This window comes from Haliotis rufescens, unplaced genomic scaffold, assembly GCF_023055435.1.
Source record: "Haliotis rufescens isolate VD_foot unplaced genomic scaffold, xgHalRufe1.0.p SCAF_149, whole genome shotgun sequence".
In the NCBI taxonomy this organism is placed as follows: Eukaryota; Metazoa; Mollusca; class Gastropoda; order Lepetellida; family Haliotidae; genus Haliotis; species Haliotis rufescens.
In genome coordinates, this window is record NW_025963834.1 from 279,530 (window position 1) to 307,428 (window position 27,899).

The window sequence follows — 27,899 nt, forward strand, 5'->3', positions numbered from 1 at the left end:
GGATGAAATTTGGAATTTTAATCTATTATTAATGATGGATTCCATGATTTTACAGATATGGGATGTAAGGGAGATGGGCCTATAGGAATCCGGATCTCGTGAGGGTTTCCCTGGTTTGAGAACCGGTACCACCTGGGCTGTTTTCCAAGAGATGGGTATAGTGCCAGAAGTCCAGATTTGATTATATAGTTGAAGGAGTAATTTTTGAAATTTTAAGGGGAGATGGTTGAGAATGACATAACTGATATTGTCTGGTCCTGTGGCTGGGGCTGTGTTTTTACTGTAGATTGCTGTTTGTAATTCATGTAGATTAATAATTTTGTTGAATGCCTTATATGTGAGGGGGGGGGGGGGGGGGCTTTGTGTGTAGGTGGGGTGTTTTTTAATTATGTTTTGCATGTTTGGTGAGTGGTTGGTGGAGCTACTTGTTGCCGAGAAGTGAGCGGCCATGGCATTAGCCTTTTCTTTATCTGTATCTAAGTTAGGAAAAGTGGGGGCCGAATGGGCTTTAGAGTTAGCTTTTATTGCTTTAATTTTTTTCCATAAAATTGTGGTGTTTTGTTTCCCCATTTTCAAGGTACTTCTCAATTTTGTCCAATGGTTTCTTTTGGCCGCTCTTATTAGTTGTTTTGTAGAGTTTCTAAGGGCTTGGGCAAAGGGGATTTTTGTCTTGTCCCGCTTAGCTTTATTTAGTGCTTGTTTTCTTAATTGTCTTGAATTTTGAATGTCAGAGCTCCACCAGGGAACAGGTATGTGGTTTGGTGATGTTTTGATGGTAGGGATACATTGGATTGCTATTGTGTGTAGGGAGTGGGTGAAGTTTGTATTAAATATGTCGTTGTCTTGATTGTGTATGTCGTGGATGTCTGTTTGGTTGCACAGAGTCTTAAATTTGTTCCAATCTGCTTTTTTAAAGTTGAAAGTTTGTTTCTGGGAGGGGTTGTCTGAAGGGGGGGGGGGGGGTTGGATTGGAGGTGTGGAGTGCTAAGAGAAAGATCAATAGAAGTGGGAGATTGGAGAGGATTGAGAGGGATTCTAGTTGGTTGGTTGTTATTAAGACAAATAAGGTCGTTGGTGTCAATCCAGGTATTTAAGAGAGTGCCGTATTTATCAGTATAGTTTTTAGTGCCCCACAGTGGGTGGTGGGCGTTGAAATCACCAAGAAAGAGTGTATTTTGGTCAATAAATTTTGTTAGTATATCTAGATCCTCAACTGAGAAGGGTTTCAATCTGGAGTGGTAGACATTGATTATGGTAATATTGGTTTTATTGATAGTAGTTTTGATGGCCAGGCATTCAAGATTTGGGGTAGATATGTCAATTATGTCATAGTCGAGGTGTTCTTTAATAAAAATGCCCAACCCACAATGTGGTGGGCCCGGGATATTTAGTGGACGTGGTCTGTCCTTCCGAATAAAAACATAGCCTGGAATTTTGAAGGCTTTTTTGGGTGAGATTTTAGTTTCTTGAATTGCAATTATTAAAGGTTTGATTTTTCCAAGGGCTATGAGTGCCTTGAGCTCATGCCCATTGGAGGTGATTCCATTACTGTTCCACTGCAAGAACACCATTATCGGGTTTTAAAATGGGAGGAGATTTGAAGTCTGAATGGAATGGTGTTCTGGGGCTAATTTTGAGGGTCTGAAATGGGTATGGTTTTATTTGAGTGCTCTGATAGCTGCTTGAAAGTTTTGGAAAGTTTTTTGGTATAGAGTGGAGAGGAGGGCCAAGGAGTCAATTTTCTTGGGGGTAGGGTTTTTGAGAAGAAGAGCTGCGGTTAGAAATCCAATGAGTTTGTTTGTATTGTGGTGAAGTTTTTTGGGTGTGACTGATTGTGAGGGGGCTGTCTTGAGTAGATTGAGTTTGTGGTTGAGGAGCTGTTTTCTTGTTGTATTTATTTTGTAATTTATTTGTCTGTTTTTTGCTAGTTGGTTGGAGGGTACAGGGATGGCTGATCTGGTGGGGTGAGGGGCTTGGGGATGGGGGAGGGTTGGTTGGGGTGGGGGGGAAAGAGTGAGGAGGGGGGTGGGGTCGGGTAGGGTGGGGAGGGTGGGGTGGGGTGGGGGGGATAGTGAGGAGGGGGGGACGGGTAGGGTGGGGCTGGAGTTGGCGGGTTTGGGGCGGATGTAAGCTGGGATGCTACAGGGGTGAGTAACAAGGCCCTTTTGGGGATATGTTCCCTGGTGGGCCTGATTGGGGGGGTTGGGCTAGGGAGCTGGCCATGGAGTCTGATGAAGTGTTAAGGTCATAATAGTCGGGGATGCTTCAGTGGATGGGAATGACTGCTGGTTTGGGTAAATGTTCTTTGGTGATGTGTTTGTTAAGTTTGAGTATATGTGTTTGTTTGATAGGGCAGGTATTTTTGGTAGCTGTGTGGCCTTCTACTTTGCATTGGATGCAGTATGGGGCCCATGTGCATTCAGGGGCTTCGTGTCGATACGATCCACACTTTTGGCACATGGGCGGTTCACGACAGGTGGATGTAGGGTTGTTGAATGAGTGGCAGATGTTACATTGTTGGGGTTTTATCGGGCTGATTTAATGATTTTACGTCCGCTTCGCATTTATTGCATTTCGCGGACGGGGTAGGTGGGGGAGAAATAATAAATATATCGAATAAGAAAAGCACCATACCCAAAAAACTGTAACTAACCGAGGGAGTAACCTAGACTAGGCTATGAGAGTACTGAAGGGTATTATTTAGGGTTTGTTTGCGTATAAAAATTATAGGCCGTAATTTTATCTTACCGGGGGAAAGTTTGGTCAGTATAGCAAAGTTGGGTTTTGTGGTAATGCAGTTATGCTGCATTATTAATATAAGGGGAGTTGAGTAGGAAAAGAAAAAGGGTTTAATGGGGGGACTGTATAATCCGGAATTCCCGGGGGGTGGGGAGATGAGGGGGGGGAGGGTTATATCTTGGTTAGGTAACGTGCGTTGTGGGCTTGTGCCGGGAGCTGGCTGGCTAAACGAGAGTCTAGGTTTAGTGTGTGGATAACTGAGTTTGTGGCGCGGACGTCGGAGAAGACGACTCGCGGTGAGAATTTGGATCCCGATCCGAAAGTGACAGGAGTTAACTGGCTAGTAAAGTAATTAGATTTTTAAGTTTTATTTGGGAGGATCTAAATTTTGTCGAGGAGTTCGGCTTTAATGATGAATTGTGTTATGGCGTTGAAGATGTAAGGGGGATTGGAGGGGTTGAAGAGAAGTGGGAGGTTTTGTTTGTAGTTAGGGGGGATAGCTTGGTAGAGTTCAGAGTGAAGAGAGTTGTAGAAAGGACAGCTGTTAAAAATATGGTACAAGTCTTCAGGTTTTTTACAATATGTACAGGTTCCGTCTGGATGTCTTCCTTGTTTGTGTAGTGTTTGGTTGAGAGCTGTGTTGCCGCTAATAATTCTGGAAATGATGTTGTCTAGGTGGTTGGATGTGTTGAAATTGCGACATTTAAGATTGGGACGGGTGAAAATTGATCTGAGCCATACGGAGTTGCAGTTTTGTATAATACTATGGTAATTATGGAGTTTAATGGATCTCTTGATTTTATTCTTAATTTCTGCCTTGGACGTGTGAAAGTATATTTCTAGTGATGGTTGTTGGGTGGCTACTTTGGCTGCGGTGTGGGCTATGTTGTTACCTTGTATATTGGTGTGTCCTGGGGCCCAGAGTAAGTTGATATGCTTGTTTTTATCTTTAAGTTGGTTGGTGAGGGTGATTATATTAGCAATGAGGTCAGGCCGGGTTCTGGAGTGTTTATTTTGTATTTGTTTGAGAGATGATATTGAGTCGGAGATAATTAGGAATTTTTGTTGGTTGATTGTTTTAATGGCGTGTATTGCTGTTAGAATGGCTAGTAGTTCCCCGGAGTCGTTGTTTGTGTAGTTTTTATAGTGGAAATTAGTAGTGAGCGGGGGTGTTTGATCTATGTGTATTCCTAGGCCTGTGATGTTGTTTGATTGAGATGCGTCTGTGTAGATGTGGGTGTGAGTGGGCCAGTTATTATGGATGTGGGTGAGTGTTAGTTTAGCCTTGTTTTCAGCTGGGATGCCATTGATAGGAGTGAACCGTTGGTGAAGGGTAGTATCTACAGGGGGGGAGGGGAGGTCTGCTATGAATTGATTTGAGGGGGGGGAGTGAGTTATACTGTATAGATTGTGGGTGATTAGTAGTTTATGTAGGTGGGTGATGTATGGAGCCTTGTCGGGGGTGTTTTGAAATTTGTGTAACGTCTGTTTGTTGATGTTGTCGTATTTTTGCTTTATTGTTTTGAAAATTGGGTTGTGTTGGGCCCCAGCCCAGTAGTTGAGGATGGTTTGTTGGATTCGGTGTTTGATGGAGAGTGTATTGGTAATTAGTAGAAGGGCGTTGTGTGAGGTCCCAGTCCTTGTGCCGGTGGCTAGTTTCAGGGCTTTGTATTGTATTGATTTGATTTTATTATAATTAGTGGTTGTGATGCCGCTTAGGACCGGAGCGGCATAGTCAATGTTTGATTGGATGAGTGTTTTGTATATGTTGAGGAAGGTTTGTTTGTCGGACCCCCAGTTATTACCTTTGATAGCTCTCATTAAATTTAGATCTTTTTGGCAAGAGTTGACCGTTTTCAGTACTTGGGGGCCCCATGTAAGGTGTTGGTCGAATGTAATACCTAGGAACTTGGCTTCTTTTTGATAGGTAATATCTTGATCATTAAGGTGAAGTGTGGGTGTATAATTTTGCATATATTGTTTTTTAAATAGCATGCCTATGGGTTTTTTGTGTTTATTTGGAAACCCCATTTGGAAGCCCAATTTTGAATGTTATTTAGGACAGATTGGATTCTTGTTTTTAATAGATTAATAGAGGCCGAGGAGCTCCAAAAAGAAACGTCATCTGCAAATTTGGCAGTTGTGATTTTTTCCGAGCATTTGATATCTGAGAAAATGTCGTTAATCATGAAATTGAATAAAGTTGGTGATATGATGCATCCCTGGGGGGTGCCGTTTTCAATGGGGTGGGTGTCGGAGAGAGTTTGATGTGATTTTACAGTGATGTGTCTGTCTGTTAGGAACGAGTGTATGAAGTTTAGTATTCTCCCATTGATTTGGTTGTTTTCAAGTTTGTTTAGAAGGCCAGTGTGCCAAACCATGTTGAAAGCTTTGCTGAAATCTATAAATATGGCCAGTGTGTATTGTTTCATTGAATGGGCTGTTCTAATGTCTTGTTCTAGGTGAAGGATGTGGTCTAGTGTTTGTCTGTTATTTGTGGAGCCGCTCTGGTCTGGGCTTATAAGTGTATTGTAAGAGATGTGATGCTTTAATCTGTTATTTATAATGGATTCTAGGATTTTGCATATGTGGGATGTAAGGGATATGGGACGGAAGGAGTCGGGGTCGTTAGGGGGTTTCCCGGCTTAAGGACTGGGATGACTTTTGCGTGTTTCCATGTTTGGGGTGTGGCGCCTGAGGACCATATTTGGTTGTATAGCTGTAGTAGTAGTTGTTGTATATGTGGTGGTATTTTGTTGAGTATTATGTAGCTTATGTTGTCGATTCCGGTGGCTGAGGCTGTATTTTTGTTGTGTAGTGCATGTAGAAGTTCGTGTATATTGATGGCTTTGTTAATGGGGAGATGGGCTAGGTCGTGGCGTTTGGTAAAAGGGGGGTGTTTTTTAATTGCCTGTTGAAATAGGGGGAGGGGGTGGGGGTGGGGGGTGGGGGGGGGTGGGGGGGGGGGGGGGTGGGGGGGTAGTTGGCCGTGCTACTGGTGTTAGCAAAGTGGTTGGCTAGGTGGTTAGCTTTGTCTTTATTGGTTGGGCAGTTTTTGAAATTAGGTTGGGCGAATTTCCGGGAATTACCTTTGATTGACTTTAGCTTTTTCCAAATTTTCCTGAGTTATTGTCTCCAATTTTTAGGGTGTTACAGAAAAGTTGCCAGTGTTGTTTTCGGGCTGTTTTTATGAGTTGTTTGGTGTGGTTTCTTAGATGAATAAACTCTGGAATCTTTGACTTGTTTCTTTTACTTTTATTTAGGGCTCTTTTTCTTAGATTTCTGGCTGTTTTGATTTCGTCATTCCACCAGGGGACGGGGTTGTGGGCTGGGGTTGGACTGGAGGTGGGGATGCATTGTTTGGCGATGTCGAATAATGTGTTGGTGAGGTTAGTGTTGAAGGTGTCGATGTTGCTGTTGTGTATTTTTTGGGGGTCAGTTTGATTGCAGAGTTTTGTGAAAAGTAGCCAGTTTGCCTTTTGAAAATTAAAGTTGATTTGTTTGGTGTTGCCGGGTGTGTGTGTGTGTGTGTGTGTGTGTGGGGGGGGGGGGGGGGGGGGGGGGGGGGGGGGGGGGGGGGGGGGTTGGGTGTAGGAGCTGAAGGATGAGTCCAGATCATGATCGGTGGCAGGGTAGGGATCATCTGGGTTATAAACCGAGTAATATTGTAGGAGGGGGATTTTGGCTGGTTTGGGAAGGTCCATTGGCTTGAGATTTTTATTTAGATTAAGTATATATTTATGTTTTGTTGGGCAGGAGTTTTGGTTTGAGGTGTGTCCCTCGGCCTTGCAGTTAATGCAGTAGGGGGCCCAGGAGCACTCCTGAATGGTATGGTTTTCTGAGCCACATTTGGGGCATAGGGTGCGTTTTTTTGCAGTTGGATGACTTATGATCAAAGGAATAGCAGTAAATACACTGGGAGGTTTTTTTCCTGATGGGGTGTACTTTATAGTTTAGTGCTCCAAAGGTGATGTAGTTGGGAAGGGAAGTAGTTTTGAACGTAAGAAAAATGGTTTGTTTGGTGATTTTACCCTGGGTGAGTTGGCGTTTATTTATGGCTCGGAAATTTGTTATTTGGGGTTGTGTGGGGAATTGGTTTGATATATTGATATAGTCTTGGATGTCTTCTTGGGTGTCACGTGCGTCCAGATAAATGATCCCTTGTATTTCAGTCTGCCATTTAGGAATTTGCCAATTTATATTTAGCCCATCGATTATGGGGGTTCTGATTGCTGAGTTGAGCGAAGCTTGGTCATGGAAAGTGATTTTAAAACCTCTCCCGCAGGAGTTTATAAATTTGGAGTTGAGGGCTGCTTTTTTAAGGGAAACTGCAAATTTATTTGCAGAAAAGGTTTTGTTGAGTGGGGTGGTAGAGTTGGCGTGAAAAGCTAGTAGGAGTGGTTTGGTAGGTGCTGGATTGGAGGTGTTGTTTTGGGTGTGTGTTTGTTTATCACAGGTTTTTTTGGTATTTTGTTTGAATTCTGTAGGGGAGTCAATGGACCTTTTGTTATTTTTGGTGGTATTTGTTTTTTGGGGGGATAGGGGTTTGGTGATTGGTCTGGAGGGGGTAATGATTTTCAGATCTAATCCGAAGTTGGGGGGGATGATATTAATATTTTGGGTGGCTGGGAGTCCTGGAAATTCTTTGGGGTCGGGGGTGGAGAAGATAGAGGTGGATAGGAGTGGGGAGGTGAGGTCCCTAGGGGGCGAAAACGGAGAGTCCATGGTGTGGGTGGGTGTGGGTGGGGGTGATGAGGGTGAAGGGGGAGTATATGTACACGACAAGGTAATATACAAAACAAGGCAATATAAAAAAATGATGAAACATTGGTTCTATTTACAGTCTATTTACATGTAAGGAGCATTGGGCTTTTTAAGGCGCAAGCAAAAACATGAGGGAACATACAAATTGGGAATATATAGCTGCTGAGATGGTAGGGGAGATAAGGTAGATTGTCCCGAGTCTGTTTGGGGGGGGGGGGGGGGGCTCCCAGTGGACTAGTAGGGTTTACGAGTTGTTGATTCCAGTGGTTAGACTGTTTGATAGACTAAGTATATAAGTGTGTCCTATGACAGTTAATTAGCTTTCAAGGCCCGTATTGGGAACATGACTTATCGCTCCAACGTATAAATAAACAATGACGACGACCACGTGTGTGTGTTTTAATGGTTTTACGACCGCATCAGCCGTAGGCTATTTCGCAGTCGGGGAAGGTGGGGAAGAAACAATAAATAGTATAACAATAAGCATAATCACCATTCCCAAAATACTATAAAGGTAGGGGAATAACCTAACACAGTGAGGAGAGAAGAGATAGCAGTATCCTAGTCTTACAAAATACCCTACCTAATGTATAGCATAATGGGCGGTAGAAGCAGTTAAGCTGCTATTTAGTTATATGGGGTTTAGTAAACAAAGAAAAAAGGAAGAAACCTAGCGTAAGGCTAGATACGCTGGGGTGGGGAGGGGGGGGTTACGGTAGGACTTGGTTCGTGTGTCGCGCATTCTCGCAGTGATTGATAAGCTTGGTTGTATGGTTAAATGGAAATGAGTTTGATTAGACTGGCTTATTGGGTTTGACCGCGCTGACGTCGGAGAAGACAGTCCGCGCTAGGAATTTCGATCCCGATCCGACCGGTAAATGTTGTTTACATTTTTAGGTTGACAATTTTATTTGGGAAGTTCTAAACATTTAGGCTGTGATTAGGGCTGTGGTTAGTGTTTGTTTAAGAGACGAAGGTGGCAAGGCGGTAGGAAGGGCACGTAGAGTTTAAGGGATGGAGGCAAGGGAGCCGCTGAGGAGAAATTTAGTAAGTTTATAGTCGTTTAATGAGAGCGGGAGATAAATTTTTTTAGTGAAGTGAGCCGAGGTGTTAGAATTGAATTGTGGGGTCAGCTGGATGCCCTGTTCTTGGATATCTATGAAAAATTAATTTAGATCTTGGATTGTGGTGATTTCATGTTCGAAACGTTCTTTGTTTAGATACTGGGTAATGGTAAATTTAGCTCGTTCCTGAGTGGATTTGTAAATTTTTTATTCCAGGGGCTTCAAGAGGTAGTGGTGTTGGTAGCAAATAGTGGGATGAAAGAATTTGGTCAGCGTGCCGTGTCAGATCAGATGTTAGTTGGGATTCAGAGATAAAGTTTTTTTGAAAGGGGTCTGTTTGAGTAGGGGTGGTAGACAGATTAGTAGCCTTGTTAGGCGAAGTGTGGGCGTCTATGGTGGTGGCTTGGGGGTGTGTGTGTGTGTGGGGGGGGGGGGAGGGGGTTTCAATTACCAGTTGTTTGGTCAAAACAGGGGGTATTGGGAGTGGGTATAGCTTTAGTCTGGGTAGCATGATCAGAGAGGGGGGTGGGGGTGGTGATTCTTTTCCGTTTTTTCTCCTGGGTGGGAGCGGCAGAGGGGGTGGAGGTGGAGGTGGGGGTGGGGGGGGGGGGGGGGGGGAGGGGGAAAATTGGGCTAGAGGGGGAGGGTAAAGTTTGAGTGATAATATTCACGTGTGACGCAGTGTCATTGGCTTGAGCTTGGCTTGGTTGAGGGCGGGTGGGGTAACGAGCCGGAGCCGTATCCATGGCTGGGTCCTGAGTAATCCGTTGGGGAGAGAGGTGAGCGGGTACTCTCCTGAATCGGGGAAGTTTAGGTTGGTTGCCATCAAAGGTGATGGTAAGCACCTTAGTGCCGGCCGACAGATCGGCGTTTAGGGAGTAGTTAGCTACCCTATACGCTAGCAGAGGGAGTATAACTCCAACGAGTTCCCTTGGGAGGGACTTGTTAATCGTCCTGTCTGAGGATGACATAGCTAGGTTGATTTTAGCTCGGTTGATTAGCGAGTGATCACGGTGAACGTGAATGACTGAATACCACCACGACGACCAACGACGACGCGACGACCACGACGACGACGGGGGTTTATCAAATAATCTCTTCTCTTTACAGCAATACTTTAGATTCGGATCGGGATCCAATTTCTCAGCGCGGGCTGTCTTCTACGACGTCCGCGCCCCAAAATCTCAGCGCGGATTGTCTACATTGACGTCCGCGCTCCAAACTCCTGGCGCGGATTGTCCCCTCCGACGTCCGCGCCTCAAACTCTCCCATATCCACACAAAATAATAACATAGCCGTTCAACCAGCCAACCGCTCAATGTCAAGGACAACACTCTCACTGCCACACTCGCCGACACATAGCCCTTACCCGCCCACCCCCCGCGCTAGCCCCCTGTTTATTAGCTTAGGTTACCTACTTCTATCCACTTAACCCTCTTCTTTTTTCCCCAGCCATTATCTATTTATTATCTTTTTATTTACTTTCACATCAGCTTAACTGATACCTATTTCCTCTCTACCTCTCTTATTTATTTATACTCCCCTAGACCTTGGTTAACGTAGGACTTTCTCAATCTCAGTTATGGCCTCTCACTGCCTCTTCAACCCATATCGTTCTCTCTCGTATTTTATCCCCCTTCATTTACAGTTTTTTGGGCTAGACGTTTATTATTATTCCCACTATTTTTGATTGTATAAGACCCGTCTGCCCCGAGTGCGAAATAGCCAGAGGTTGAAGCGCTCGTAAAATCTCCCAACTATTGACTGATTGCGTTTAGATCACTGCAGCCAAGCCTGAGATGGGAGTGTAAAACCTGACAGAATCTTGATCCATAATTTGTATCAAAGTATGAACCATTCCTATCATTGCTTTTTATAAAACTTATAAAACTTCCTAAGCTACTGGCATTGGTGTATTCAATAGGTAGTGAGTTCCAATTATTAACTTATCTGGAATAAATGATTTGGCATAATTATTTGATTTACATTTTGTGGCTTGCAGCTGTGAGCAGTTTCTCAAATTATAATCACTTGCATCCGACACTCTATTTGGAACTAAGGATGAGAGATAGTCCGGTACTAGATTGTTAACCATTTTATAAAAAAAATATTTATCTTTTAAAAATGCCTTCTTTCTTTTTAATGACGTAAGATTTTGTTTCTTTATAAAGTTTACCGTGACTTGTGCCATGGGCAGCCCCACAAATAGTTCTGAGTGCATCTAGATTTATTTTTTTCAAGTAGTAACGCCTGTTCTTTTGTTCAGTTGTCCCATATGTGGCAACAATAGTCAAACATCGGTAATATGAAAGATATATACATAATTTCCAGTGTTTTTTTTCTATTTAAGCGATACTTGAAACTCATGAGACAGTTAATCATTGGACTGACTTTCTTGACTAGGCTATCAATGTGATCGTTCCACATACAATCTTCTTGGAGAATAAGTCCTAGATGTTTATGAGAATGAACTTCCTGAACAGTAGGTTTACACATTTTCAAAACTGTTTTTTACATTTGGAGAATCGTCCGGGAAAATTGGATAGATACTGTTTTATTAGGATTAAAATCGACCTGCCAATTTTCTGCCCAAGAGGGTATTCTACTTAGATCGTTATTCAGACAATATGGTGCTGTATTCGGGTCATTTACCACGACATATAGGGATGTTTCATCGGCAAACAATCTTATATAACTATCAATATCGTCTATAATGTCGTTTATGAAAATTAGAAACAGTAGCGGTCCTAAAACTGAACCTTGTGGAACTCCGGCCGTAACTTGTCATAAGTCTGAACTATACCCATTGAAAACAATCCGTTGGCATCTATGTTTTAGGTAGCTTTCAAACAATCACAATAATTTCCTTTCAATACCATAGGATTTGAGTTTATGGATAATGCCTCTGTGCCAGACTTTATCAAAGGCCTTGATAATGCCGCAAAAGACTGCTCTAATGTCTTTGCCTTTATCCAATTCTCTAGCAATAAAATCAGATAAGTAAGTCAGCTGGTTAGCGGTAGAATCTCCTGGCATGAAACCTGATTGAAGATTTGTAAGCAAATTATTATATCTTAAGTAATTAAAAAACATATTTGAAAACGCATTTTTCGAATATTTTAGCCACACAACACGTGAGAGCTATAGGTCTATACGTACTACATTCATTAATGTTACCTTTCTTATAAATAGGCATAACGGAAGTTTATTTCCAACTTACCGGAAAAGTAGACTTATCCAGGGATACATTAAATAAGTAAGCCAGTGGATATGATATCGCTGAAGTACTTAATTTCAATAATATATTGCCGTTACCGTCGGGCCCTGTTGCCTTAGTTACATTAACAGATAGGAGAACATCTTGAACTTCCTTTGTTGTTAGAATGATAGTAGAGAGCGATTTTTCTGTTTTAAAATTAATATAAGGGAGTTTTATCAGGATATTTAACAGATGCCTGGTCAGAGAAATAATTGTTCATCACTTTTGCAATATCTCTTGTATCATCATATAGTATATCGTGGTAATTAATGGGAGGACATTTTGTATTACTGGTGCCCCTCAGACATTTTTTAACAAGCCGCCACCTTACTTTTCCCCGTACGCATCATTAATTTTACTGTCAATCTTGAGTATCAATAATCTAAAAAACACCAAAAAATCCTCATCCTAACCGACTCCCTCAGTGGACTACAAGCCCTCAAAGATAAAAAACACTAAAAAACGCCCCAAACTAATAAATAAAATACTCAAAAGCTCAAACAACTTAACTAAGACAGGTAAATAAATAGAGTTCATTTCGATCCCCGCCCACGTAGGAATCTTTGGAAATGAAAAGGCAGATAAAGCAGTAAAATTATCCCTTAAACTCCCAGAAATAAGCTTAAACATACCCAGCTCAAAATCAGAAATAAAAAATGTCACTTAACAAAATATCAACAAAAAATAGCAAAATATATACCAAAACTCAAATAGCCAAATCAGAAAAGTACTAACAAAAAACCTAACCAAACCAAAAATAGTTCACCCATCCAAACAATTGGACAGAATAATTACTAAACTACAAACAGGCCACACCAAATTAAATAATCACCATAAAATAGCTATTCTACACACAACAGGAAACTGCCCACATTGCAAACAACAAGAAACACCAGAACACGTACTCATTCACTGCACACACTACCAAACACACCGAACAATACTACAGACCAACCTAAATCTTCAAACCGCACTTACACTAGAATCAATCCTAAATCCACAAAATAAATTAGAAAAAATCAAAGCCTTAGGCATATACCTAATTAAAACAGGACTAATTAGTTGCATTTAAACCCAAATAAAATATTAAAACCAAATCTACCTAATCTAACAACCACCCAACACACACAGCTCCCTTAGTTCGGCCTCCACCCACTCTTGGCATTCATTCCAAATCTCAAAATTTCAAAATTACTATATAAGCAACCCCTAAAGCCCCCCTCCTGTGTTGCACAAACTCACTTTTTCCCCTTTTCGGAAACACATTAAATGGCCTGGCCGGGCCCGTGTGCGACATACGCTTGCTTACGGAAAGCGCATGTTTAAATCTTCAATATAAGAAAGGAAGACCACTTGCTGTGTTGTATATCACATGCTTGATAAAGATGCTAGAACCAATACCGAAACGTCGATCTTAATTGTAATAAAGAAGTTATTCATCCATAAATTAGTATCGTTACTTAGTACTCCAACTTCTAAATCCCTATCAAAGAAGACTCAACTATTGACAGAAGCATGACTACAGTTTTGGGTGAGTTGACGTCACGTAATGACTGGTACACGTCAAAGTAGGGAGATGCATTGCCTTTAAATATTTGTTGCTGGTGCGTCAAATTTGGAAATGTCCAAATAATGAAACGTTGGAATATGTCATTAAGCTCAATTCAATGAGGATTATGGTGTTTTTTAATTAATTAAAGTGTTAATGTAAACTAGTATTGATTGTGACATATATTTTGTCTTTATGTGTCATGTTCTTTGTCAATCTTTTTTTTCAAGAATGGACTGACCCTGAGGACAAGGGTTTTCCCCGGAACTAAATGATGTGGGTCTGTGCATAATTGAGACTGGAACAGACAATCTAGTGACTGACAACATGATCATCGATCTCCGCAAATGGGGAACGATGGTATGCACCTTCTCAGTCAGCAATGCTGATCATCTTTACGACAAGCTTGTGTTGCTGAAGACCAATTACATCCTAGACCTTTACAGAAGTAGGTTACAATGAGGACCGAAGAGATACAACTAACGTCAACCACCAACCCGACCCTACTCTGTACATCAGCCACTCAAGGAGATAACAGAAGTGCATCTTGCTAACTATGAATTTTGTTGTGTTGCATAAAATCAGTCTCCATCCATCATTGTGGGACAATGAAATATTGAGTACAGTTCTAGAGTTGAAAATATACATGTTGGTTGGTTGGTTGGTTGGTTGGTTTGTTTAACGCCGCACTCAGCAATATGCCAGCTATATGACGGCGGTCTGTAAATAATCGAGTCTGGACCAGACAATCCTTTGATTGATATCATAATCATCGATCCACGCAATTGGGATCGATGACACGCATCAACCAAGTCAGCGATCCTGACCACCCGATCTCGTTAGTCGCCTTTATATGACAAGCATAGTCGTAAAAGGCGACTCACGGGATTGGGTGGTCAGGCTCGCTGACTTGGTTGATGCATGTCATCGATCCCAATTGCGTGTACGTGCTAGATGTTAGTTTAGGCCTACTGTTGCCATCGTGAAAAAAATCGACCCAAGACACACAACAAAACATAAGCAAAATATCCTACTAAAATAGGCTCACTAAAAGCGGTTCATTGTACGAGTACTAATATATTTCTGAGTCAATTTCAAATAGTGATGATGCCTGGTGTTTGTGAAAGGTTTTGGGGTCAGTTTCCCAGAGGGCGGGATGCGGAGTTGGACATAAAAATGGTGGTGTTTTCCAGGTTCAATTACCAAGTGGCAGTTACCATGTGTGAAGATATCTGGCCCTCTAATGTCTTTTGCTACATTACCTTTTGGCCTCCCGGTTGACTTTCTTCTGCAATTAATAAGAACATATCATTAGTTCTGAGACTAATTTGATAGACACAAGCATGGTCATCCAGTGGGTAACAAGTACACTATACATCCACTGATGTATAGGTCACAAGAAGTAAGTTTATTGTAAGGAATCACGACTGTCTCATCCACCTTCCCACAAACTAGAATTGTTTTACCATCGCGTGACATTGAGGTTATTCAGACGGTTATTGTCAGAGATGTAAAGTTAAACCTATTATGGGAACAGCTCTTTAGGAAAAAGAAAAACAACAACAGCAATTAGACAGCGCTGGCAATGTTATTCATGTCCACTTTACTAAGGAACAATTGTTGTCATACGTGTGTAAAAGAACAAGTATCATTACTGATTCACTTGAAAAAAATAGAGGGTATTTAAGCTGTGTTTAATATATTGCTTTATATTATTGGCGTTGTTCAAATTTTCACTTCTGGCATCGAGGACGTGATAATTCCAAATGATAACCTGTTTTTCGAAATGTAGTAGAACTGAGTACATGTATTAGAACCCCACCGTCACCATTCTCGACAGTATCAATAATAATTCATCATGACTCATATTTTCACTGCAACAAAAACATAACTTGCATTTGTATTTTTACTCCCTAGTCTCAGTACTATCAAAGAGTCATCTTCTTTTAAACTATGTAGGCTCTGGGTAAGAGTACACAGAAATAATCTAAGAAATGCAAGTCACGCTTTCATGAAGATTATATGAAATGTTGTTTTACTTACCTCTGGCGTTGACGCTTCATGACGATGGTTACGACGATGATAACAATAATGGCCACAAGGGGGATTGTGATGATCACTGCGACGTGTGCCGTTGACAGTCCTGTTGTTTCATCTGTTGTCACCTTGACGTCTGTCCTTATTGATACTGTCGAAATAAACGTTGCCTATTTACATCCGTACAATTACATCACTTTATTAATATAATGTATGTGATAAATGGCGGTTTTCCTTGTAGTATGTTATTCTTAATGCTAATGTTCTTATAAAAACACGTCCCATTTTAATTCTGGAAATACAAAAGTCCAGAAACTCTACGCTCTTTGCCCAGTCTCGGTTAAAGGTATTACAAAATTAAACATGCCGTTTTCATGGGAACATACCAAGGAAGAAAAAAATGAAAAAAAATTTGTTTAAAAACTCAATATTTAGACTATGTCGCCCATGGGCCTGCCCATGGGCGAAGTCTGGCCCATGGGTAGGCCCATGGGCGAGAATATGTTCCTTTACTTAAAACTCATGATTTTGTTTCGCAAATACATTTAATGTATTCATTCAAGTATCATGACACAAAATTTAACTCATTTTAACTTAATTCAACGATTTTATAGCGATATTGAAATATTTCGCCCATGGGTGAGAAAAAGGTTTGGCCCATGGGCGAGAATATGTTCCTTTACTTAAAACTCATGATTTCGTTTTGCAAATACATTTAATGTATTCATTCAAGTATCATGACACAAAATTTAACTCATTTTAACTTAATTCAACGATTTTATAGCGATATTTAAATATTTCGCCCATGGGCGAGAAAAAGGTTTGGCCCATGGGCGAGAATATGTTCCTTTACTTAAAACTCATGATTTTGTTTCGCAAATGCATTAAATGTATTGAAAGAAGTATCATGACACAAAATTTAACTCATTTTAACTTAATTCAACGATTTTATAGCGATATTTAAATATTTCGCCCATGGGCGAGAAAAAGGTTTGGCCCATGGGCGAGTATATGTTCCTTTACTTAAAACTCATGATTTTGTTTCGCAAATACATTAAATGTATTCATTGAAGTATCATGACACAAAATTTAACTCATTTTAACTTAATTCAACGATTTTATAGCGATATTGAAATAATTCGCCCATGGGCGAGAAAAAGGTTTGGCCCATGGGCGAGTATATGTTCCTTTACTTAAACTCATGTTTTTGTTTCGCAAATACATTAAATGTATTTATTCAAGTGTCATGACACAAAATTTAACTAATTTTTACTTAATTCAACTATTTTACGGCGTTATTAAAATATTTCGCCCATGTTTTCGTCAGTCCCTTTCAAGCATCAACTTACTGTTTGCAAAGTATATTGTATAATGTGAAATATACTTTATATTATATCATTACATTACTATTTAAAAAGGGCATTCGGTTGGATGTTTCCTTTAGTTCTACAAATTTCACCTGTTTTACATTTTGTAGCGATCTTTAATGAACCCGGCCTTACCTCTTGTAACGTTTTGACAGTTTATCATACGAATTCATGTGCGTGTACTCCAATTCATTGGAGTTATTTTCCACAACATTAACACTAGGTATGCATATACAGGTACGCGTGCGCGTATTTTAATGAAAAAACTATTCGTCTTTTATTGCATAACGTTTGGCTGAATATCTTACATTCTAACGAAATCTCGAAATAATTATTTAATTACATGCGGTTTCGAACTGACCAGTGGGAATTATGTTTCAATGCGATTGAGGAAAACGTGAGTGAATATTGTGACACTAAAGCAACTTTTAACTGCATTGTCACTTTTGGTATGAAAATGGTAACAGTTCAGAAAAAAACAACAGCCTTCTTATGATAATTATCATTAGTACGTTGTATCTAATTACAGTGTCGGCCTTATTTACAGGTGATTCTACAATACCTGCTCTCAGTCAATTACAATCTACCACACCACGCGTGAATAAACAGTTATGCAGGTGTTGCTGTGGGCAAATACCTAGCCTGAAAATGTTTATTTTTTTTAGCATACATGTTTTACAAATGTTCGTTGATATGTGGATATATTAAGCACAAAGACAAAAAAATGTTTATGAAGGATGAATTAGTGCCTTTATATATATTGATCAAGATGTGTATCATCGTTTAATGGGGTCATTCAATAAACGTATGTTTGGAGGAGATATCAAAGGAGCCACTCAATATACACAGCGTCGTCCGGTGAACTACCACCCCACCCTTTCCATTAGAGTTATGTAATCGGTACACAAATATATTTGATGCGGTGTCAGTGCGGAAGGAGTTTGAATTACGTCCGCCACTTGCCACAGAAATCCTCAAAGTATAGAAACAATAAACAAGGTCAATCCGTACTAATTACCTAGTGACGCACGTAACAACGACTGTCAATAGGGAAAATGGTGAAAACAAATTGAAATAGATTTTAATAAAACATTATTGTACTAAATAACTCGCAAAAGCGGTGCCTAAAATTGTTTGACCGTGTTATGTGTGTTGTAAACTGACGAATAGCAAGTAATTGTCATGCTGTACGCATGGTTCCATATACAAATTCAGTTATACAACCGGTATGAAACTGAGAACTGAGATACCAAGTACAACCTGCATTCACACACGGAAGCAATATACTTGTGTGTATGCCCTCTCCTCTAAAAAATGTATCACTAAAGTATTTGCATTGTAATAAATATAGTAATGATAAAACTTGGTAATTTGGTAGGTCTCCGACAGATATGATTTTCAGTTTTTTTACACCTTTGATTGATAAGGATTACGTACCTGTAGTCTAGTCACTGTCTCTAATGTATCTGCTTGTTAGAAATTTCAAATGTCTTGTTATAGCACTGTTCCTAAAATACGGCAGTTTCCGTTTTATCGGGTATAAATAGTTGATTCGTCTTGTCACGCAGTCATTTTTACTTGATCGAATGATTTCCACAAAAAAATACGGCAGAGAGTTTTGTATTTTATTACATTTTTAGAAGATTTTAGAAGATGCTTACATCACTGTATCTCAGAACGTAAAACTGATAACATTCAAACATGTAATTAGTACACAGTTAATTGTTTCATATAATTTCCTGCTTATTCCTTTTTGAACAAAAAGCCTACATGTATACTGATATCGGTGTCCACTGTTAAAAGGGTATTAGTACAGTCAGCCATGGTAAATAGAGAGACAATAATAAGGTGATTAATTATAGTCTGTTGCAGAATATGCGGTATAAGTGTAGTCATTGATACATATACACATTACACATATACAGATGAAATACACGATATGATGCAGTGCAAGAACAAATTAAGATACGGTTCCTATTAAAAATAATTATACGATTTTGGATTTAATTAACATGTTTAAATTTTCAGGCCAACACGGCTGAGATACAGCATCGGCATACTCAACTGGAGTTGTTTTCTGCCGGTCGTAAGTTCATAGTTTGACTGAGCACACTCGTGTCGGGGTTGCGATATTTTCTTCTCTTTGTTGGCAGCCTGCCACCGGTCTGAATTTTGAGAAAGGTATCAGCATGGGACTGTTAATTACTTCTTAATGATGTCTACAAGCTTACAAACTTGTAGATGTTGGGTGCGGTTAGGACCAAACTTTTTCAGCTCAGAGTGTTAGTGGTCCTGGAACCCATAGTGTCAAACAGGTTCTGCACAAAACGTCCATCAGATTCTACTGTTCAGCAACATTGTCACTGAATTTCAGAACTCTGGCATGATATAATAATCAAGGATTTCGAAGGTGAACGAGGGGAAAGGCAGACGCACGTGGATTTACCCTCAGGTTATTATTGTCTGGAGTTCACATTTTGGGGCATTTCATATACTAATTGAACAGAGTTCACCTGCACATGTCCACTTTAGTGATACAGACTGTAACCAAAAATGCAATGAGCCGTAGCTCTTAATCCCTCATAACAACGGTAACAACAACCAGGGTGAGTACACAGTAAGGTTAAACCGTGTCCAACAGTCAATCTGAGGTGGCTATCTCCCATCAAGTCAGCTCTGTTTTTAAGCGCATAGTTATGTTTTTACATATTGAAATAAAATGAATTTAAAAAATTATATTTAACAAACCTACACATTACCAAATACAAAACTTTATAACCCTTTCTAGACTTCGTTCCAATTAACCTGGATCATTCAACTCGCTCGCGAAGGTCGTATGCGACATTAAAGTGAATACGTCTACAGTGTACAAGTAACTTTTAACTGTATCATATATACTCATGATAAGCAATTATTTTCGTTCCTAATTCGAATGAGCACATTCTGAGGCTAAATCTGCAAAAGGACAGATAAAATATTTCTTTGTGCAATGCAAACGATACAAACGTAGCGGCTGATAATAGAGACAATGATTTAATAATCTGCAACATATCAAGTGTTCTCGTTCAATCTATTGTACATATTGAAGTGATTGTAAAGTTTCAAGGAGTACTAAAATGTTGTGGTATTATGAATGTATTTAGAATATGAATAGCGAAAAACAGTCACCATATAGGATGTACATGTATAACTTGTCTTCCAACACCACGCTTGTGCCGAGGCTCATGGTCATAAAACTAATCGGTCCCATAAAAGGAGCAAATAGTTTCGCAGATACTTCTTGCTATGGTTCACTCCCAATTGTCAGACGACCTAATCATCAGTCAGACCAGTCAATTGTGACCAGCGTACCTGCCTGGTTTTGGCTCCTAATTACTGAACTGCCCAATACTGTCATACTGTGGGCAGAGTAAGCGGCCTCGTTGAGTGATACAGACTAACCAGATTATGATTGTGTTTGTAAGTTGCGTTTAATCTGTGTCGGGTTGCAGTTGTTTTATTAGTCAAGACTAGGGGTAGTTTTTTCAATGAAACCTTTTAGCCGTTGAGTTTGTTTTGAATTCATTTCATTAAATACATTGTTAGGTAGAATAATAACACGTTATATGGATTAAACATCTCCCTAATCTGAGTATAATCTCACATGTACTCTAAGTACCGTACTATATTACTTTGCGGAGACACTGAGTATATTTTTTTAGTTGGCATTGTATGCTGTCTGATGACTTTACACAAATCCCTGCACTCGCTGACTTGGTTGATGCATGTCATTGTATCCCATTTGCGTGGATCGATGCACATGATGTCAATCACTGGATTGTCTGGTCCAGAATCGATTATTTACAGACCGCCGTCATACAGCTGAAATATTGCTAAGTGTGGCGTTATACAACTAACAAACAAACAAAACACAAAAAGAGAAAGTGTGTGAGTACTAAAACTTGCAATAGATATGCGTACCCTACGTACACACATGAGTCCCATTCGACAGTCTACAACACACGAATAACTGTCAAACAAGTTTGGGTACCCCTTCTGTTCGAGCAAGTTATTTAGTTCGATAAGTTTGTATTAAAATCCTTTTCAATTTGTTTTCATCCTTTTTCCCTACTCCATGCATGTTTATGTTGCTACATCTTATTGCTCATGTTTCCAAGTATTGTAAAACACTTTAATGTTTCTCCTTCTTAATCTAACGTTATAACCTATCCGGTCATTGCCATCATCTAATACACAAGAGATGATACCAAGACATATTTTATTCGGTTTTATGGTCTATGCGGTCTTACAATTGATTTTATTAATCTTTAAATCTTATGTCTAGTAAATATTTTCACAAACAGGGCTGTTAACTGATATAAGGAATGTGACATCCAGTTGAGGACTGAATACGACGTACGTTAGTCTGGTAACGACATTTCTACAATAATTTTTTGAATAAACCGTTAATACGCCAGTTGTGACAGGGATGATGGTATGGTAGATGTAGCAGACATATTGACAGCCGTTGTTACGCGAGTCACTAGGTTATTAGTAAGGCAATGGCCTTGTTGATTGGTACTATACTTTCTGTGGCCACTGGCGGACGTAATTCAAACTCCTTCCACACTGACATCGCACCAAATATATTTGTGTACCGATTACATAAGTCTTACTGACAGGGTAGGGTGGTAGTTCACACGAAACGGACGACACTGTGTATATTGAGCGGCTCCTTTGATATCGCCTCACTACATACTTTGAATGAATGACCAATTAAACGATGATACACATCAGGATCGCGGAGAAAATACAAGCTTCGTTCGCGTTGAATATATATATCAAGGAATAAACATTTTGTGTCCTGGTGCTTAATATATCCACATATCAACGAAAATATGTAATACATGTATCCACAAAAATATACATGTACAGGCTAGGTATTTGCCAACAGCAACACCTGCATAACTGTTTACTCACGCGTGGTGTGGCAGATTATAATTGACCGACAACAAGTATTGTAGAATCACCTGTAAATAAGGCCGACGCTGTAATTAGACACAACGTACTAATGAGAATATGAGAATTATCATAAGAAGGCTGTTACGTTTTTCTTAACTATTACCATTTTCATACCAAAAGTGACAATGCAGTTAAAAGTTGCTTTAGTGTCACAATATTCACTCACGTTTTCCTCAATCGCATTGAAACATAATTCCTACTGGTCAGTTCGACACTGCTTGTAATTAAATAATTATTTCGAGATTTCGTTAGAAAGTAAGATATTCAGCCAAACGTTATGCAATAAAAGACGAATAGTTTATTTTCATTAAAATACGCGCACGCGTACCTGTCACGTAATTGCACAGTGGGATGTATCAACGGGTCATAAAATGGGAAATGAAATAGAAACTAACTAAAATTTAATGTTGTACACGCACATGAATTCGTATGATAAACTGCCAAAACGTTTTGAGAGATAAGGCCGGGTTCATTAAAGATGTTGGGTGCGGCTAGGACCAAACTTTTTCAGCTCAGAGTGTTAGTGGTCCTGGAACCCATAGTGTCAAACAGGTTCTGCACAATACGTCCATCAGATTCTACTGTTCAGCAACATTGTCACTGAATTTCAGAACTCTGGCATGATATAATAATCAAGGATTTCGAAGGCAAAACCTTTTCTCGCCCATGGGCGAAATATTTCAATAAATCTGTAAAATAGCTGAATTGAGTAAAATTGAGTTACATTATGTGCCATGAAAATAGTAAGAACACCTGCATGTATTTGCGAAACAAAAACATTAGTTTTAAGTAAAGGAAAATATCCTCGCCCATGGGCCAAACCCTTTTCTCGCCCAGGGGCGAAATATTTCAATATCGCTATAAAATCGTTTAATTAAGTTAAAATGAGTTAAATTTTGTGTCATGGTACTTGAATGAATACATTAAATGTATTTGCGAAACAAAAACATGAGTTTTAAGTAAAGGAACATATTCTCGCCCATGGGCCTGCCCAATGGCCTACCCATGGGCCAAACCTTTTTCTCGCCCATGGGCGAAATATTTCATTATCGCTATAAAATCGTTGAATTAAGTTAAAATGAGTTAAATTTTGTGTCATGATACTTCTTTCAATACATTTAATGCATTTGCGAAACAAAATCATGAGTTTTAAGTAAAGGAACATATTCTTGCCCATGGGCCAAACCTTTTTCTCGCCCATGGGCGAAATATTTCCATATTGCTATGAAATCGTTGAATTAAGTTCAAATGAGTTAAATTTTGTGTCATGATACTTGAATGAATACATTAAATGTATTTGCGAAACAAAAACATGAGTTTTAAGTAAAGGAACATATTCTCGCCCATGGGCCTGCCCATGGGCCTACCCATGGGCCATGGGCGACATAGTCTAAATATTGAGTTTTTAAACAATTTGTTTTTCATTTTTTCTTCCTTGGTATGTTCCCATGAAAACGGCATGTTTAATTTTGTAAATACCTTTAACCGAGACTGGGAAAAGAGCGTAGAGTTTCTGGACTTTTGGGTTACCAGAATTAAAATGGGACGTGTTTAAAAGTTATTGATGTATTAATATTGTATAATTATTAATACACTAATAGATGTATTTGTTTGACTAAATACTATGTACTTATGACTGAGAAATAGGAAACAATGAAAACACTGATAAATGTTTATATATGTTACAAAACACACGTATGGGTGTTCTGAAATGAGTACTCATTCAGGAACAAACCACATCCACTTTAGATCTAATGTTAGATAAGATCTGATGTGGCTGGGGGATTGCTGAGTGAGGCTTTATACAAAAACAAAGAAATGAGATAATAAATAATTCAGACTTTTTAAACTAAAAGAAACCACAAACATATTTCTAACACGATGGGTGATTTTCATATTTTATTTACGGAAATTAAAATGCCCAACAGTTTATCTTTTGCCATCCGTCAACTTCGAGGTGCCTATCAAGAATCGTAGATACACCTGATGAAGAGACGTTTTCGATTGAACAATGTGAAACCGTTTATCATCCCATACCTTCAGTGACCTCACAGAAATCCCCTGTTTTGTTTCCACTGCATCCCTTTGTACACTGTCCATTCTGATGACTGCAGACGTTGTCCAGACAGTTCTTGCTGCAAGGTTGGTCACATTGAGCAGCATACCATCCAGGGATGCAGCCATCGGAGCACTCTCCTGTTTCCTTGTTACAGTGTATGAGGTACCTCTGAAGATTAACTTGACAGTTTGGGGGGCAGCGTTTGTCACAATTCTCCCCATGTTTGCCCCACTCGCATGCTGCGACTGTATTAATCAGAAATGCTGAAAATATGACAAAATAGAGATGAATGAAAGTAAGAAAGACACCCAGACGCTGTATTAAAAAAAACGCACATCTAGTACTGATACTGTGCAAACGTGTAACTACTGTGTAAATATTTGATGCGTAAAACAATCATAGAGCTGTTTGCTCACATGCAGACAACCACTTCATGCAATAACCATCTATCACTGACTGTGCCATTGATTGATGTATTGTCTTATCGCATCCTTAAAACAAATCAGTTATGCACATGTATTGTGTATGTTGATATAAATTTAAACGTGGCTTCATATACTAAAATGGCTGTGCTAAAGAACACAAGGTTGTGTTTACATTTTATTGAATGTAAAATATTTACTGCAAATCTTAAATAACAGAATATCGACCATATTTATTGCCATGTCATTATATCTAGAACAGGGTGATATAGATATATACGGTAATAGTATTTACTGTTGAATATTGTGTCACAGTTAGGCACAGGTTCAAATGGACAATATTCATGAATGCTCTTGTGGGTTTCTAGAATTACACTTTTTCATTGACGTTACTGTACGAAACTCACAGTAACCTGGACGTTTGTTTGATCATGTAGTGATGAAAAGATGTACTCACTGAAATACAGAACTGTGCTTGTCCTCAGCATGGCTTGAAGAGTTCTCTACTTGTTCATATGAAGCCTGCTTGGAAGAGAATGTATGTATACACCTCTTATTCACGACTTGATTCTTCTATTGAACCGGTTTACATGCATGCAGTAGTGTCAATTATCAAAAACAGAAAATGTTCATCAAATACACTGATAAGCTGTTCGTTGAACTCAACACTTTGAGACTCTCTGAGAAGGATGGTAGCATTACATAGTCAGAAAATACAGCAACACCAGCTAGATCTCTCCCTTTGTTCTCACAAGTGTCCTTCCATAAACTGACAAGGTCCAGCTATGTTACATGTAGATTTATCCACTCTCAATGTAACATTTGAAACCTCGCTCTGCTGTTCAGTTTAACATACATTTCACACTCATATATATGCATACTATGTAGATATGTTTGTACATATGAAGATTTATTTTTATTCATTTCAACTTAAGATCGTTTATTATAATTGACTGATTGTCACGGAGTGGCGATTTCGTACTTTTGAAAATATGTTACTAAATCTGACTAATCGTGACTAAAAATATTTTTCAAGAGTCGATTCGTCTTTATATCTAGTATTTCAACACTGTTGTACTAAAAAAATGGATATGACTTGCATGTATGCAATGCTGTGACATCAACGTGTGAATCATATCATATGAGAGTATTGACCACAGAGGTGGTGCATTATGTCTACCACAAATGACGTGTGAAAATAATTGTACAGGGACTTACATCCTTGTAAACGAAATCCAGATGCAGATTAAAAAAAACACCACAGCTGAAGTCTGAAGGATGCATTTAAAGAATCAGAAATATAAGCCCTGGTACATTTTCACCCGTACCCCTCCCAGTCAACCCCGATACTCACCGCAAACACCCGGAGCTTCCAAACACAACCCCGCACCTGTCCACCTACCCGTACACTCAACCCCCCCCCCCCCCATCCCCCACCCCCCCCCCCCCCCCCCCACACACACACACACACACACACACGCACACACACACACACTAATCCCATACTCTCCCACCTCTGACTTCCAACGCCCCCGTGCCTCCCAAGCTCGGCCACGCACACAACACTTACCTACCCAGCTCAATCCACACTGCTGACTATCCCCACATATCCAGGTACATAGTGACAGAACAGTCAAATGCACCCCTGCACAGACAGCCCAGGCTTCCAGTGACGGTCTTATTTCCCGGGAAAACAGCATGGGTGTAGCCTACTCTGGGTTAGGGAATGACTTGGCCTAGATTACGCTTCATATGTGTGGGGTGTCAACTTGACATGACTCTCCGTCAGTGGCAGATTGAAATCCTCGAAATCACTTGCGTGAGACTGTAATTGGAATTGCGAAAATCTATACATGCATTGACGTGCACTGAATATGTTTGATATCATGAAGTCAAAGAGAAGGGCACAGTCACACATTTACAACATTCATACTACTGTGTCCGTGCTCTATGCAAGTACTTGTGATCAACATGGCTTCTCACGCCGACGTTTCAAAATGTAACCCATAGGACACACCATTTCGTGTCAGTTGTTAGCAATTTGATCACCAGATAACAAGTGAATGTTGATTCACGGCGGCCTGTAAGTACTCGATTCTGTTCCTGGTATCTCAGTGGTTGATATCATGAACACAAACACATATGTCAGTGGTTGTTAGGATGAACAACTTCAGACACGTCGATGGTTAATGACATACGAATGCCCAGGTAGTTAAGTGGTTGATAGCATGAGCATATCCAGGTAGTTCAGTGATTGATATCATGAACACAATAACATACGTCAGTGGTTGTTAGCATGTGCAACTTCAGACACATCCGTGGTTGATGACATAAACATGTCCAGGGAGTTAAGTGGTTGATGGCATGAACACAAACACATACGTCAGTGGTTGTTAGGATGAACAACTTCGAGACATCCGTGGTTGATGACATGAGCATGTCCAGGTAATTTAGTGGTTGATAGCATGAACACAAACACATACGTCAGTGGTTGTTAGGATTAACAACTTCGAGACATCCGAGGTTGATGACATGAGCATGTCCAGAAAGTTCATTGGTTGATAGCATGAGCACAAACACATACGTCAGTGGTTGTTAGGATGAACAACTTCGAGACATCCGAGGTTGATGACATGAGCATGTCCAGAAAGTTCATTGGTTGATAGTATCAGCACTTCCGGGTTCAATCTGCGGCTGCTGGCTGGCAAATTCTTAGAAACCCGCAGATGATCGAATGAACAACTCCAGATGATTCAGTGTTTGATAGCATGAACTCATTCAGGAGTGACATGACCTGCATTGAAATCACTGAAAGTACTTGCTTGAGACTGTGATTGGAATCGCGAATACCTGCACATGCATCGATGTACACTGAATATGTATTATGCTAACATAGAAGGGCATAGTCAAACAGCCATGTCATGCTTTCTATTTCCTGTGCTCGTCATCAACATTACCAAATGTAACCCACAACACACACACTGTCAGCTGTTATCAATCACTAGGTAACAAGTGAATGTTGAGTCATAACGGCATGTGAGTGATCATACTGATCGATTCCACTCCAGGTAAATAGGTGGTTGGTAGCATGAACACAATCCATGCTGTTCAAGTTTAAAATGCATGAGCTTCTTGTGCAGAAATAGTGCTAAATAATAAATGGCGATTTTTTTTAAAACAAGTAGATACTGTATAGGTATACATACACTTTCAAGTTAGAATTAAAATGCAATACACACAGTTAATATATTACATGCCCTGGTAAGACCGTCGGAATTCGTTAAAGTATTAAGATATATTGTTTGCGTATCCGTTTCACAGTAGTATATCGTCGGGTCCCAAGATGCTAAATTTCGTTCCGGTTCAAGTACTTGTCCCAATCCCTGTTTCAGAAAGTGAACAAATGATGAAATAACGTACATGCACCAATAACAGATTGAACTCACCACAGTGATGCTGATCATCCGATTACGCAGCTATATTCCAGCTGTATGACTGGTTGTAAATAATCGAATCTGGACCAGACACTCCAGTGATGGACGCAATCAGCATCGACCTATGCAATTGGGATTCGATGACATGAATGAACCAAGTCAACACCCGATCACGCAGTCAGTGAAGAAAGCAGGTAATCGCGG

At 39.9% G+C, this 27,899-nt stretch overlaps 1 protein-coding gene across 1 annotated transcript in view; it reads right to left on the minus strand.

Moving 5' to 3' along the window:
- Positions 1-25,852, minus strand: part of LOC124123099 — a 106,576-nt gene extending 80,724 nt beyond the window's left edge. The window contains exons 1-5 of the mRNA XM_048395829.1: positions 25,836-25,852; positions 24,719-24,783; positions 23,818-24,102; positions 15,419-15,563; positions 14,638-14,663 (exon numbers count right to left, since the gene is read on the minus strand). Coding sequence (XP_048251786.1) covers positions 14,638-14,663; positions 15,419-15,563; positions 23,818-24,102; positions 24,719-24,749 — 487 coding nt within the window. The 5' untranslated portion in view covers positions 24,750-24,783; positions 25,836-25,852. The remainder of the gene's footprint in view (positions 1-14,637; positions 14,664-15,418; positions 15,564-23,817; positions 24,103-24,718; positions 24,784-25,835) is intronic.
- Positions 25,853-27,899: the final 2,047 nt, after the last annotated feature.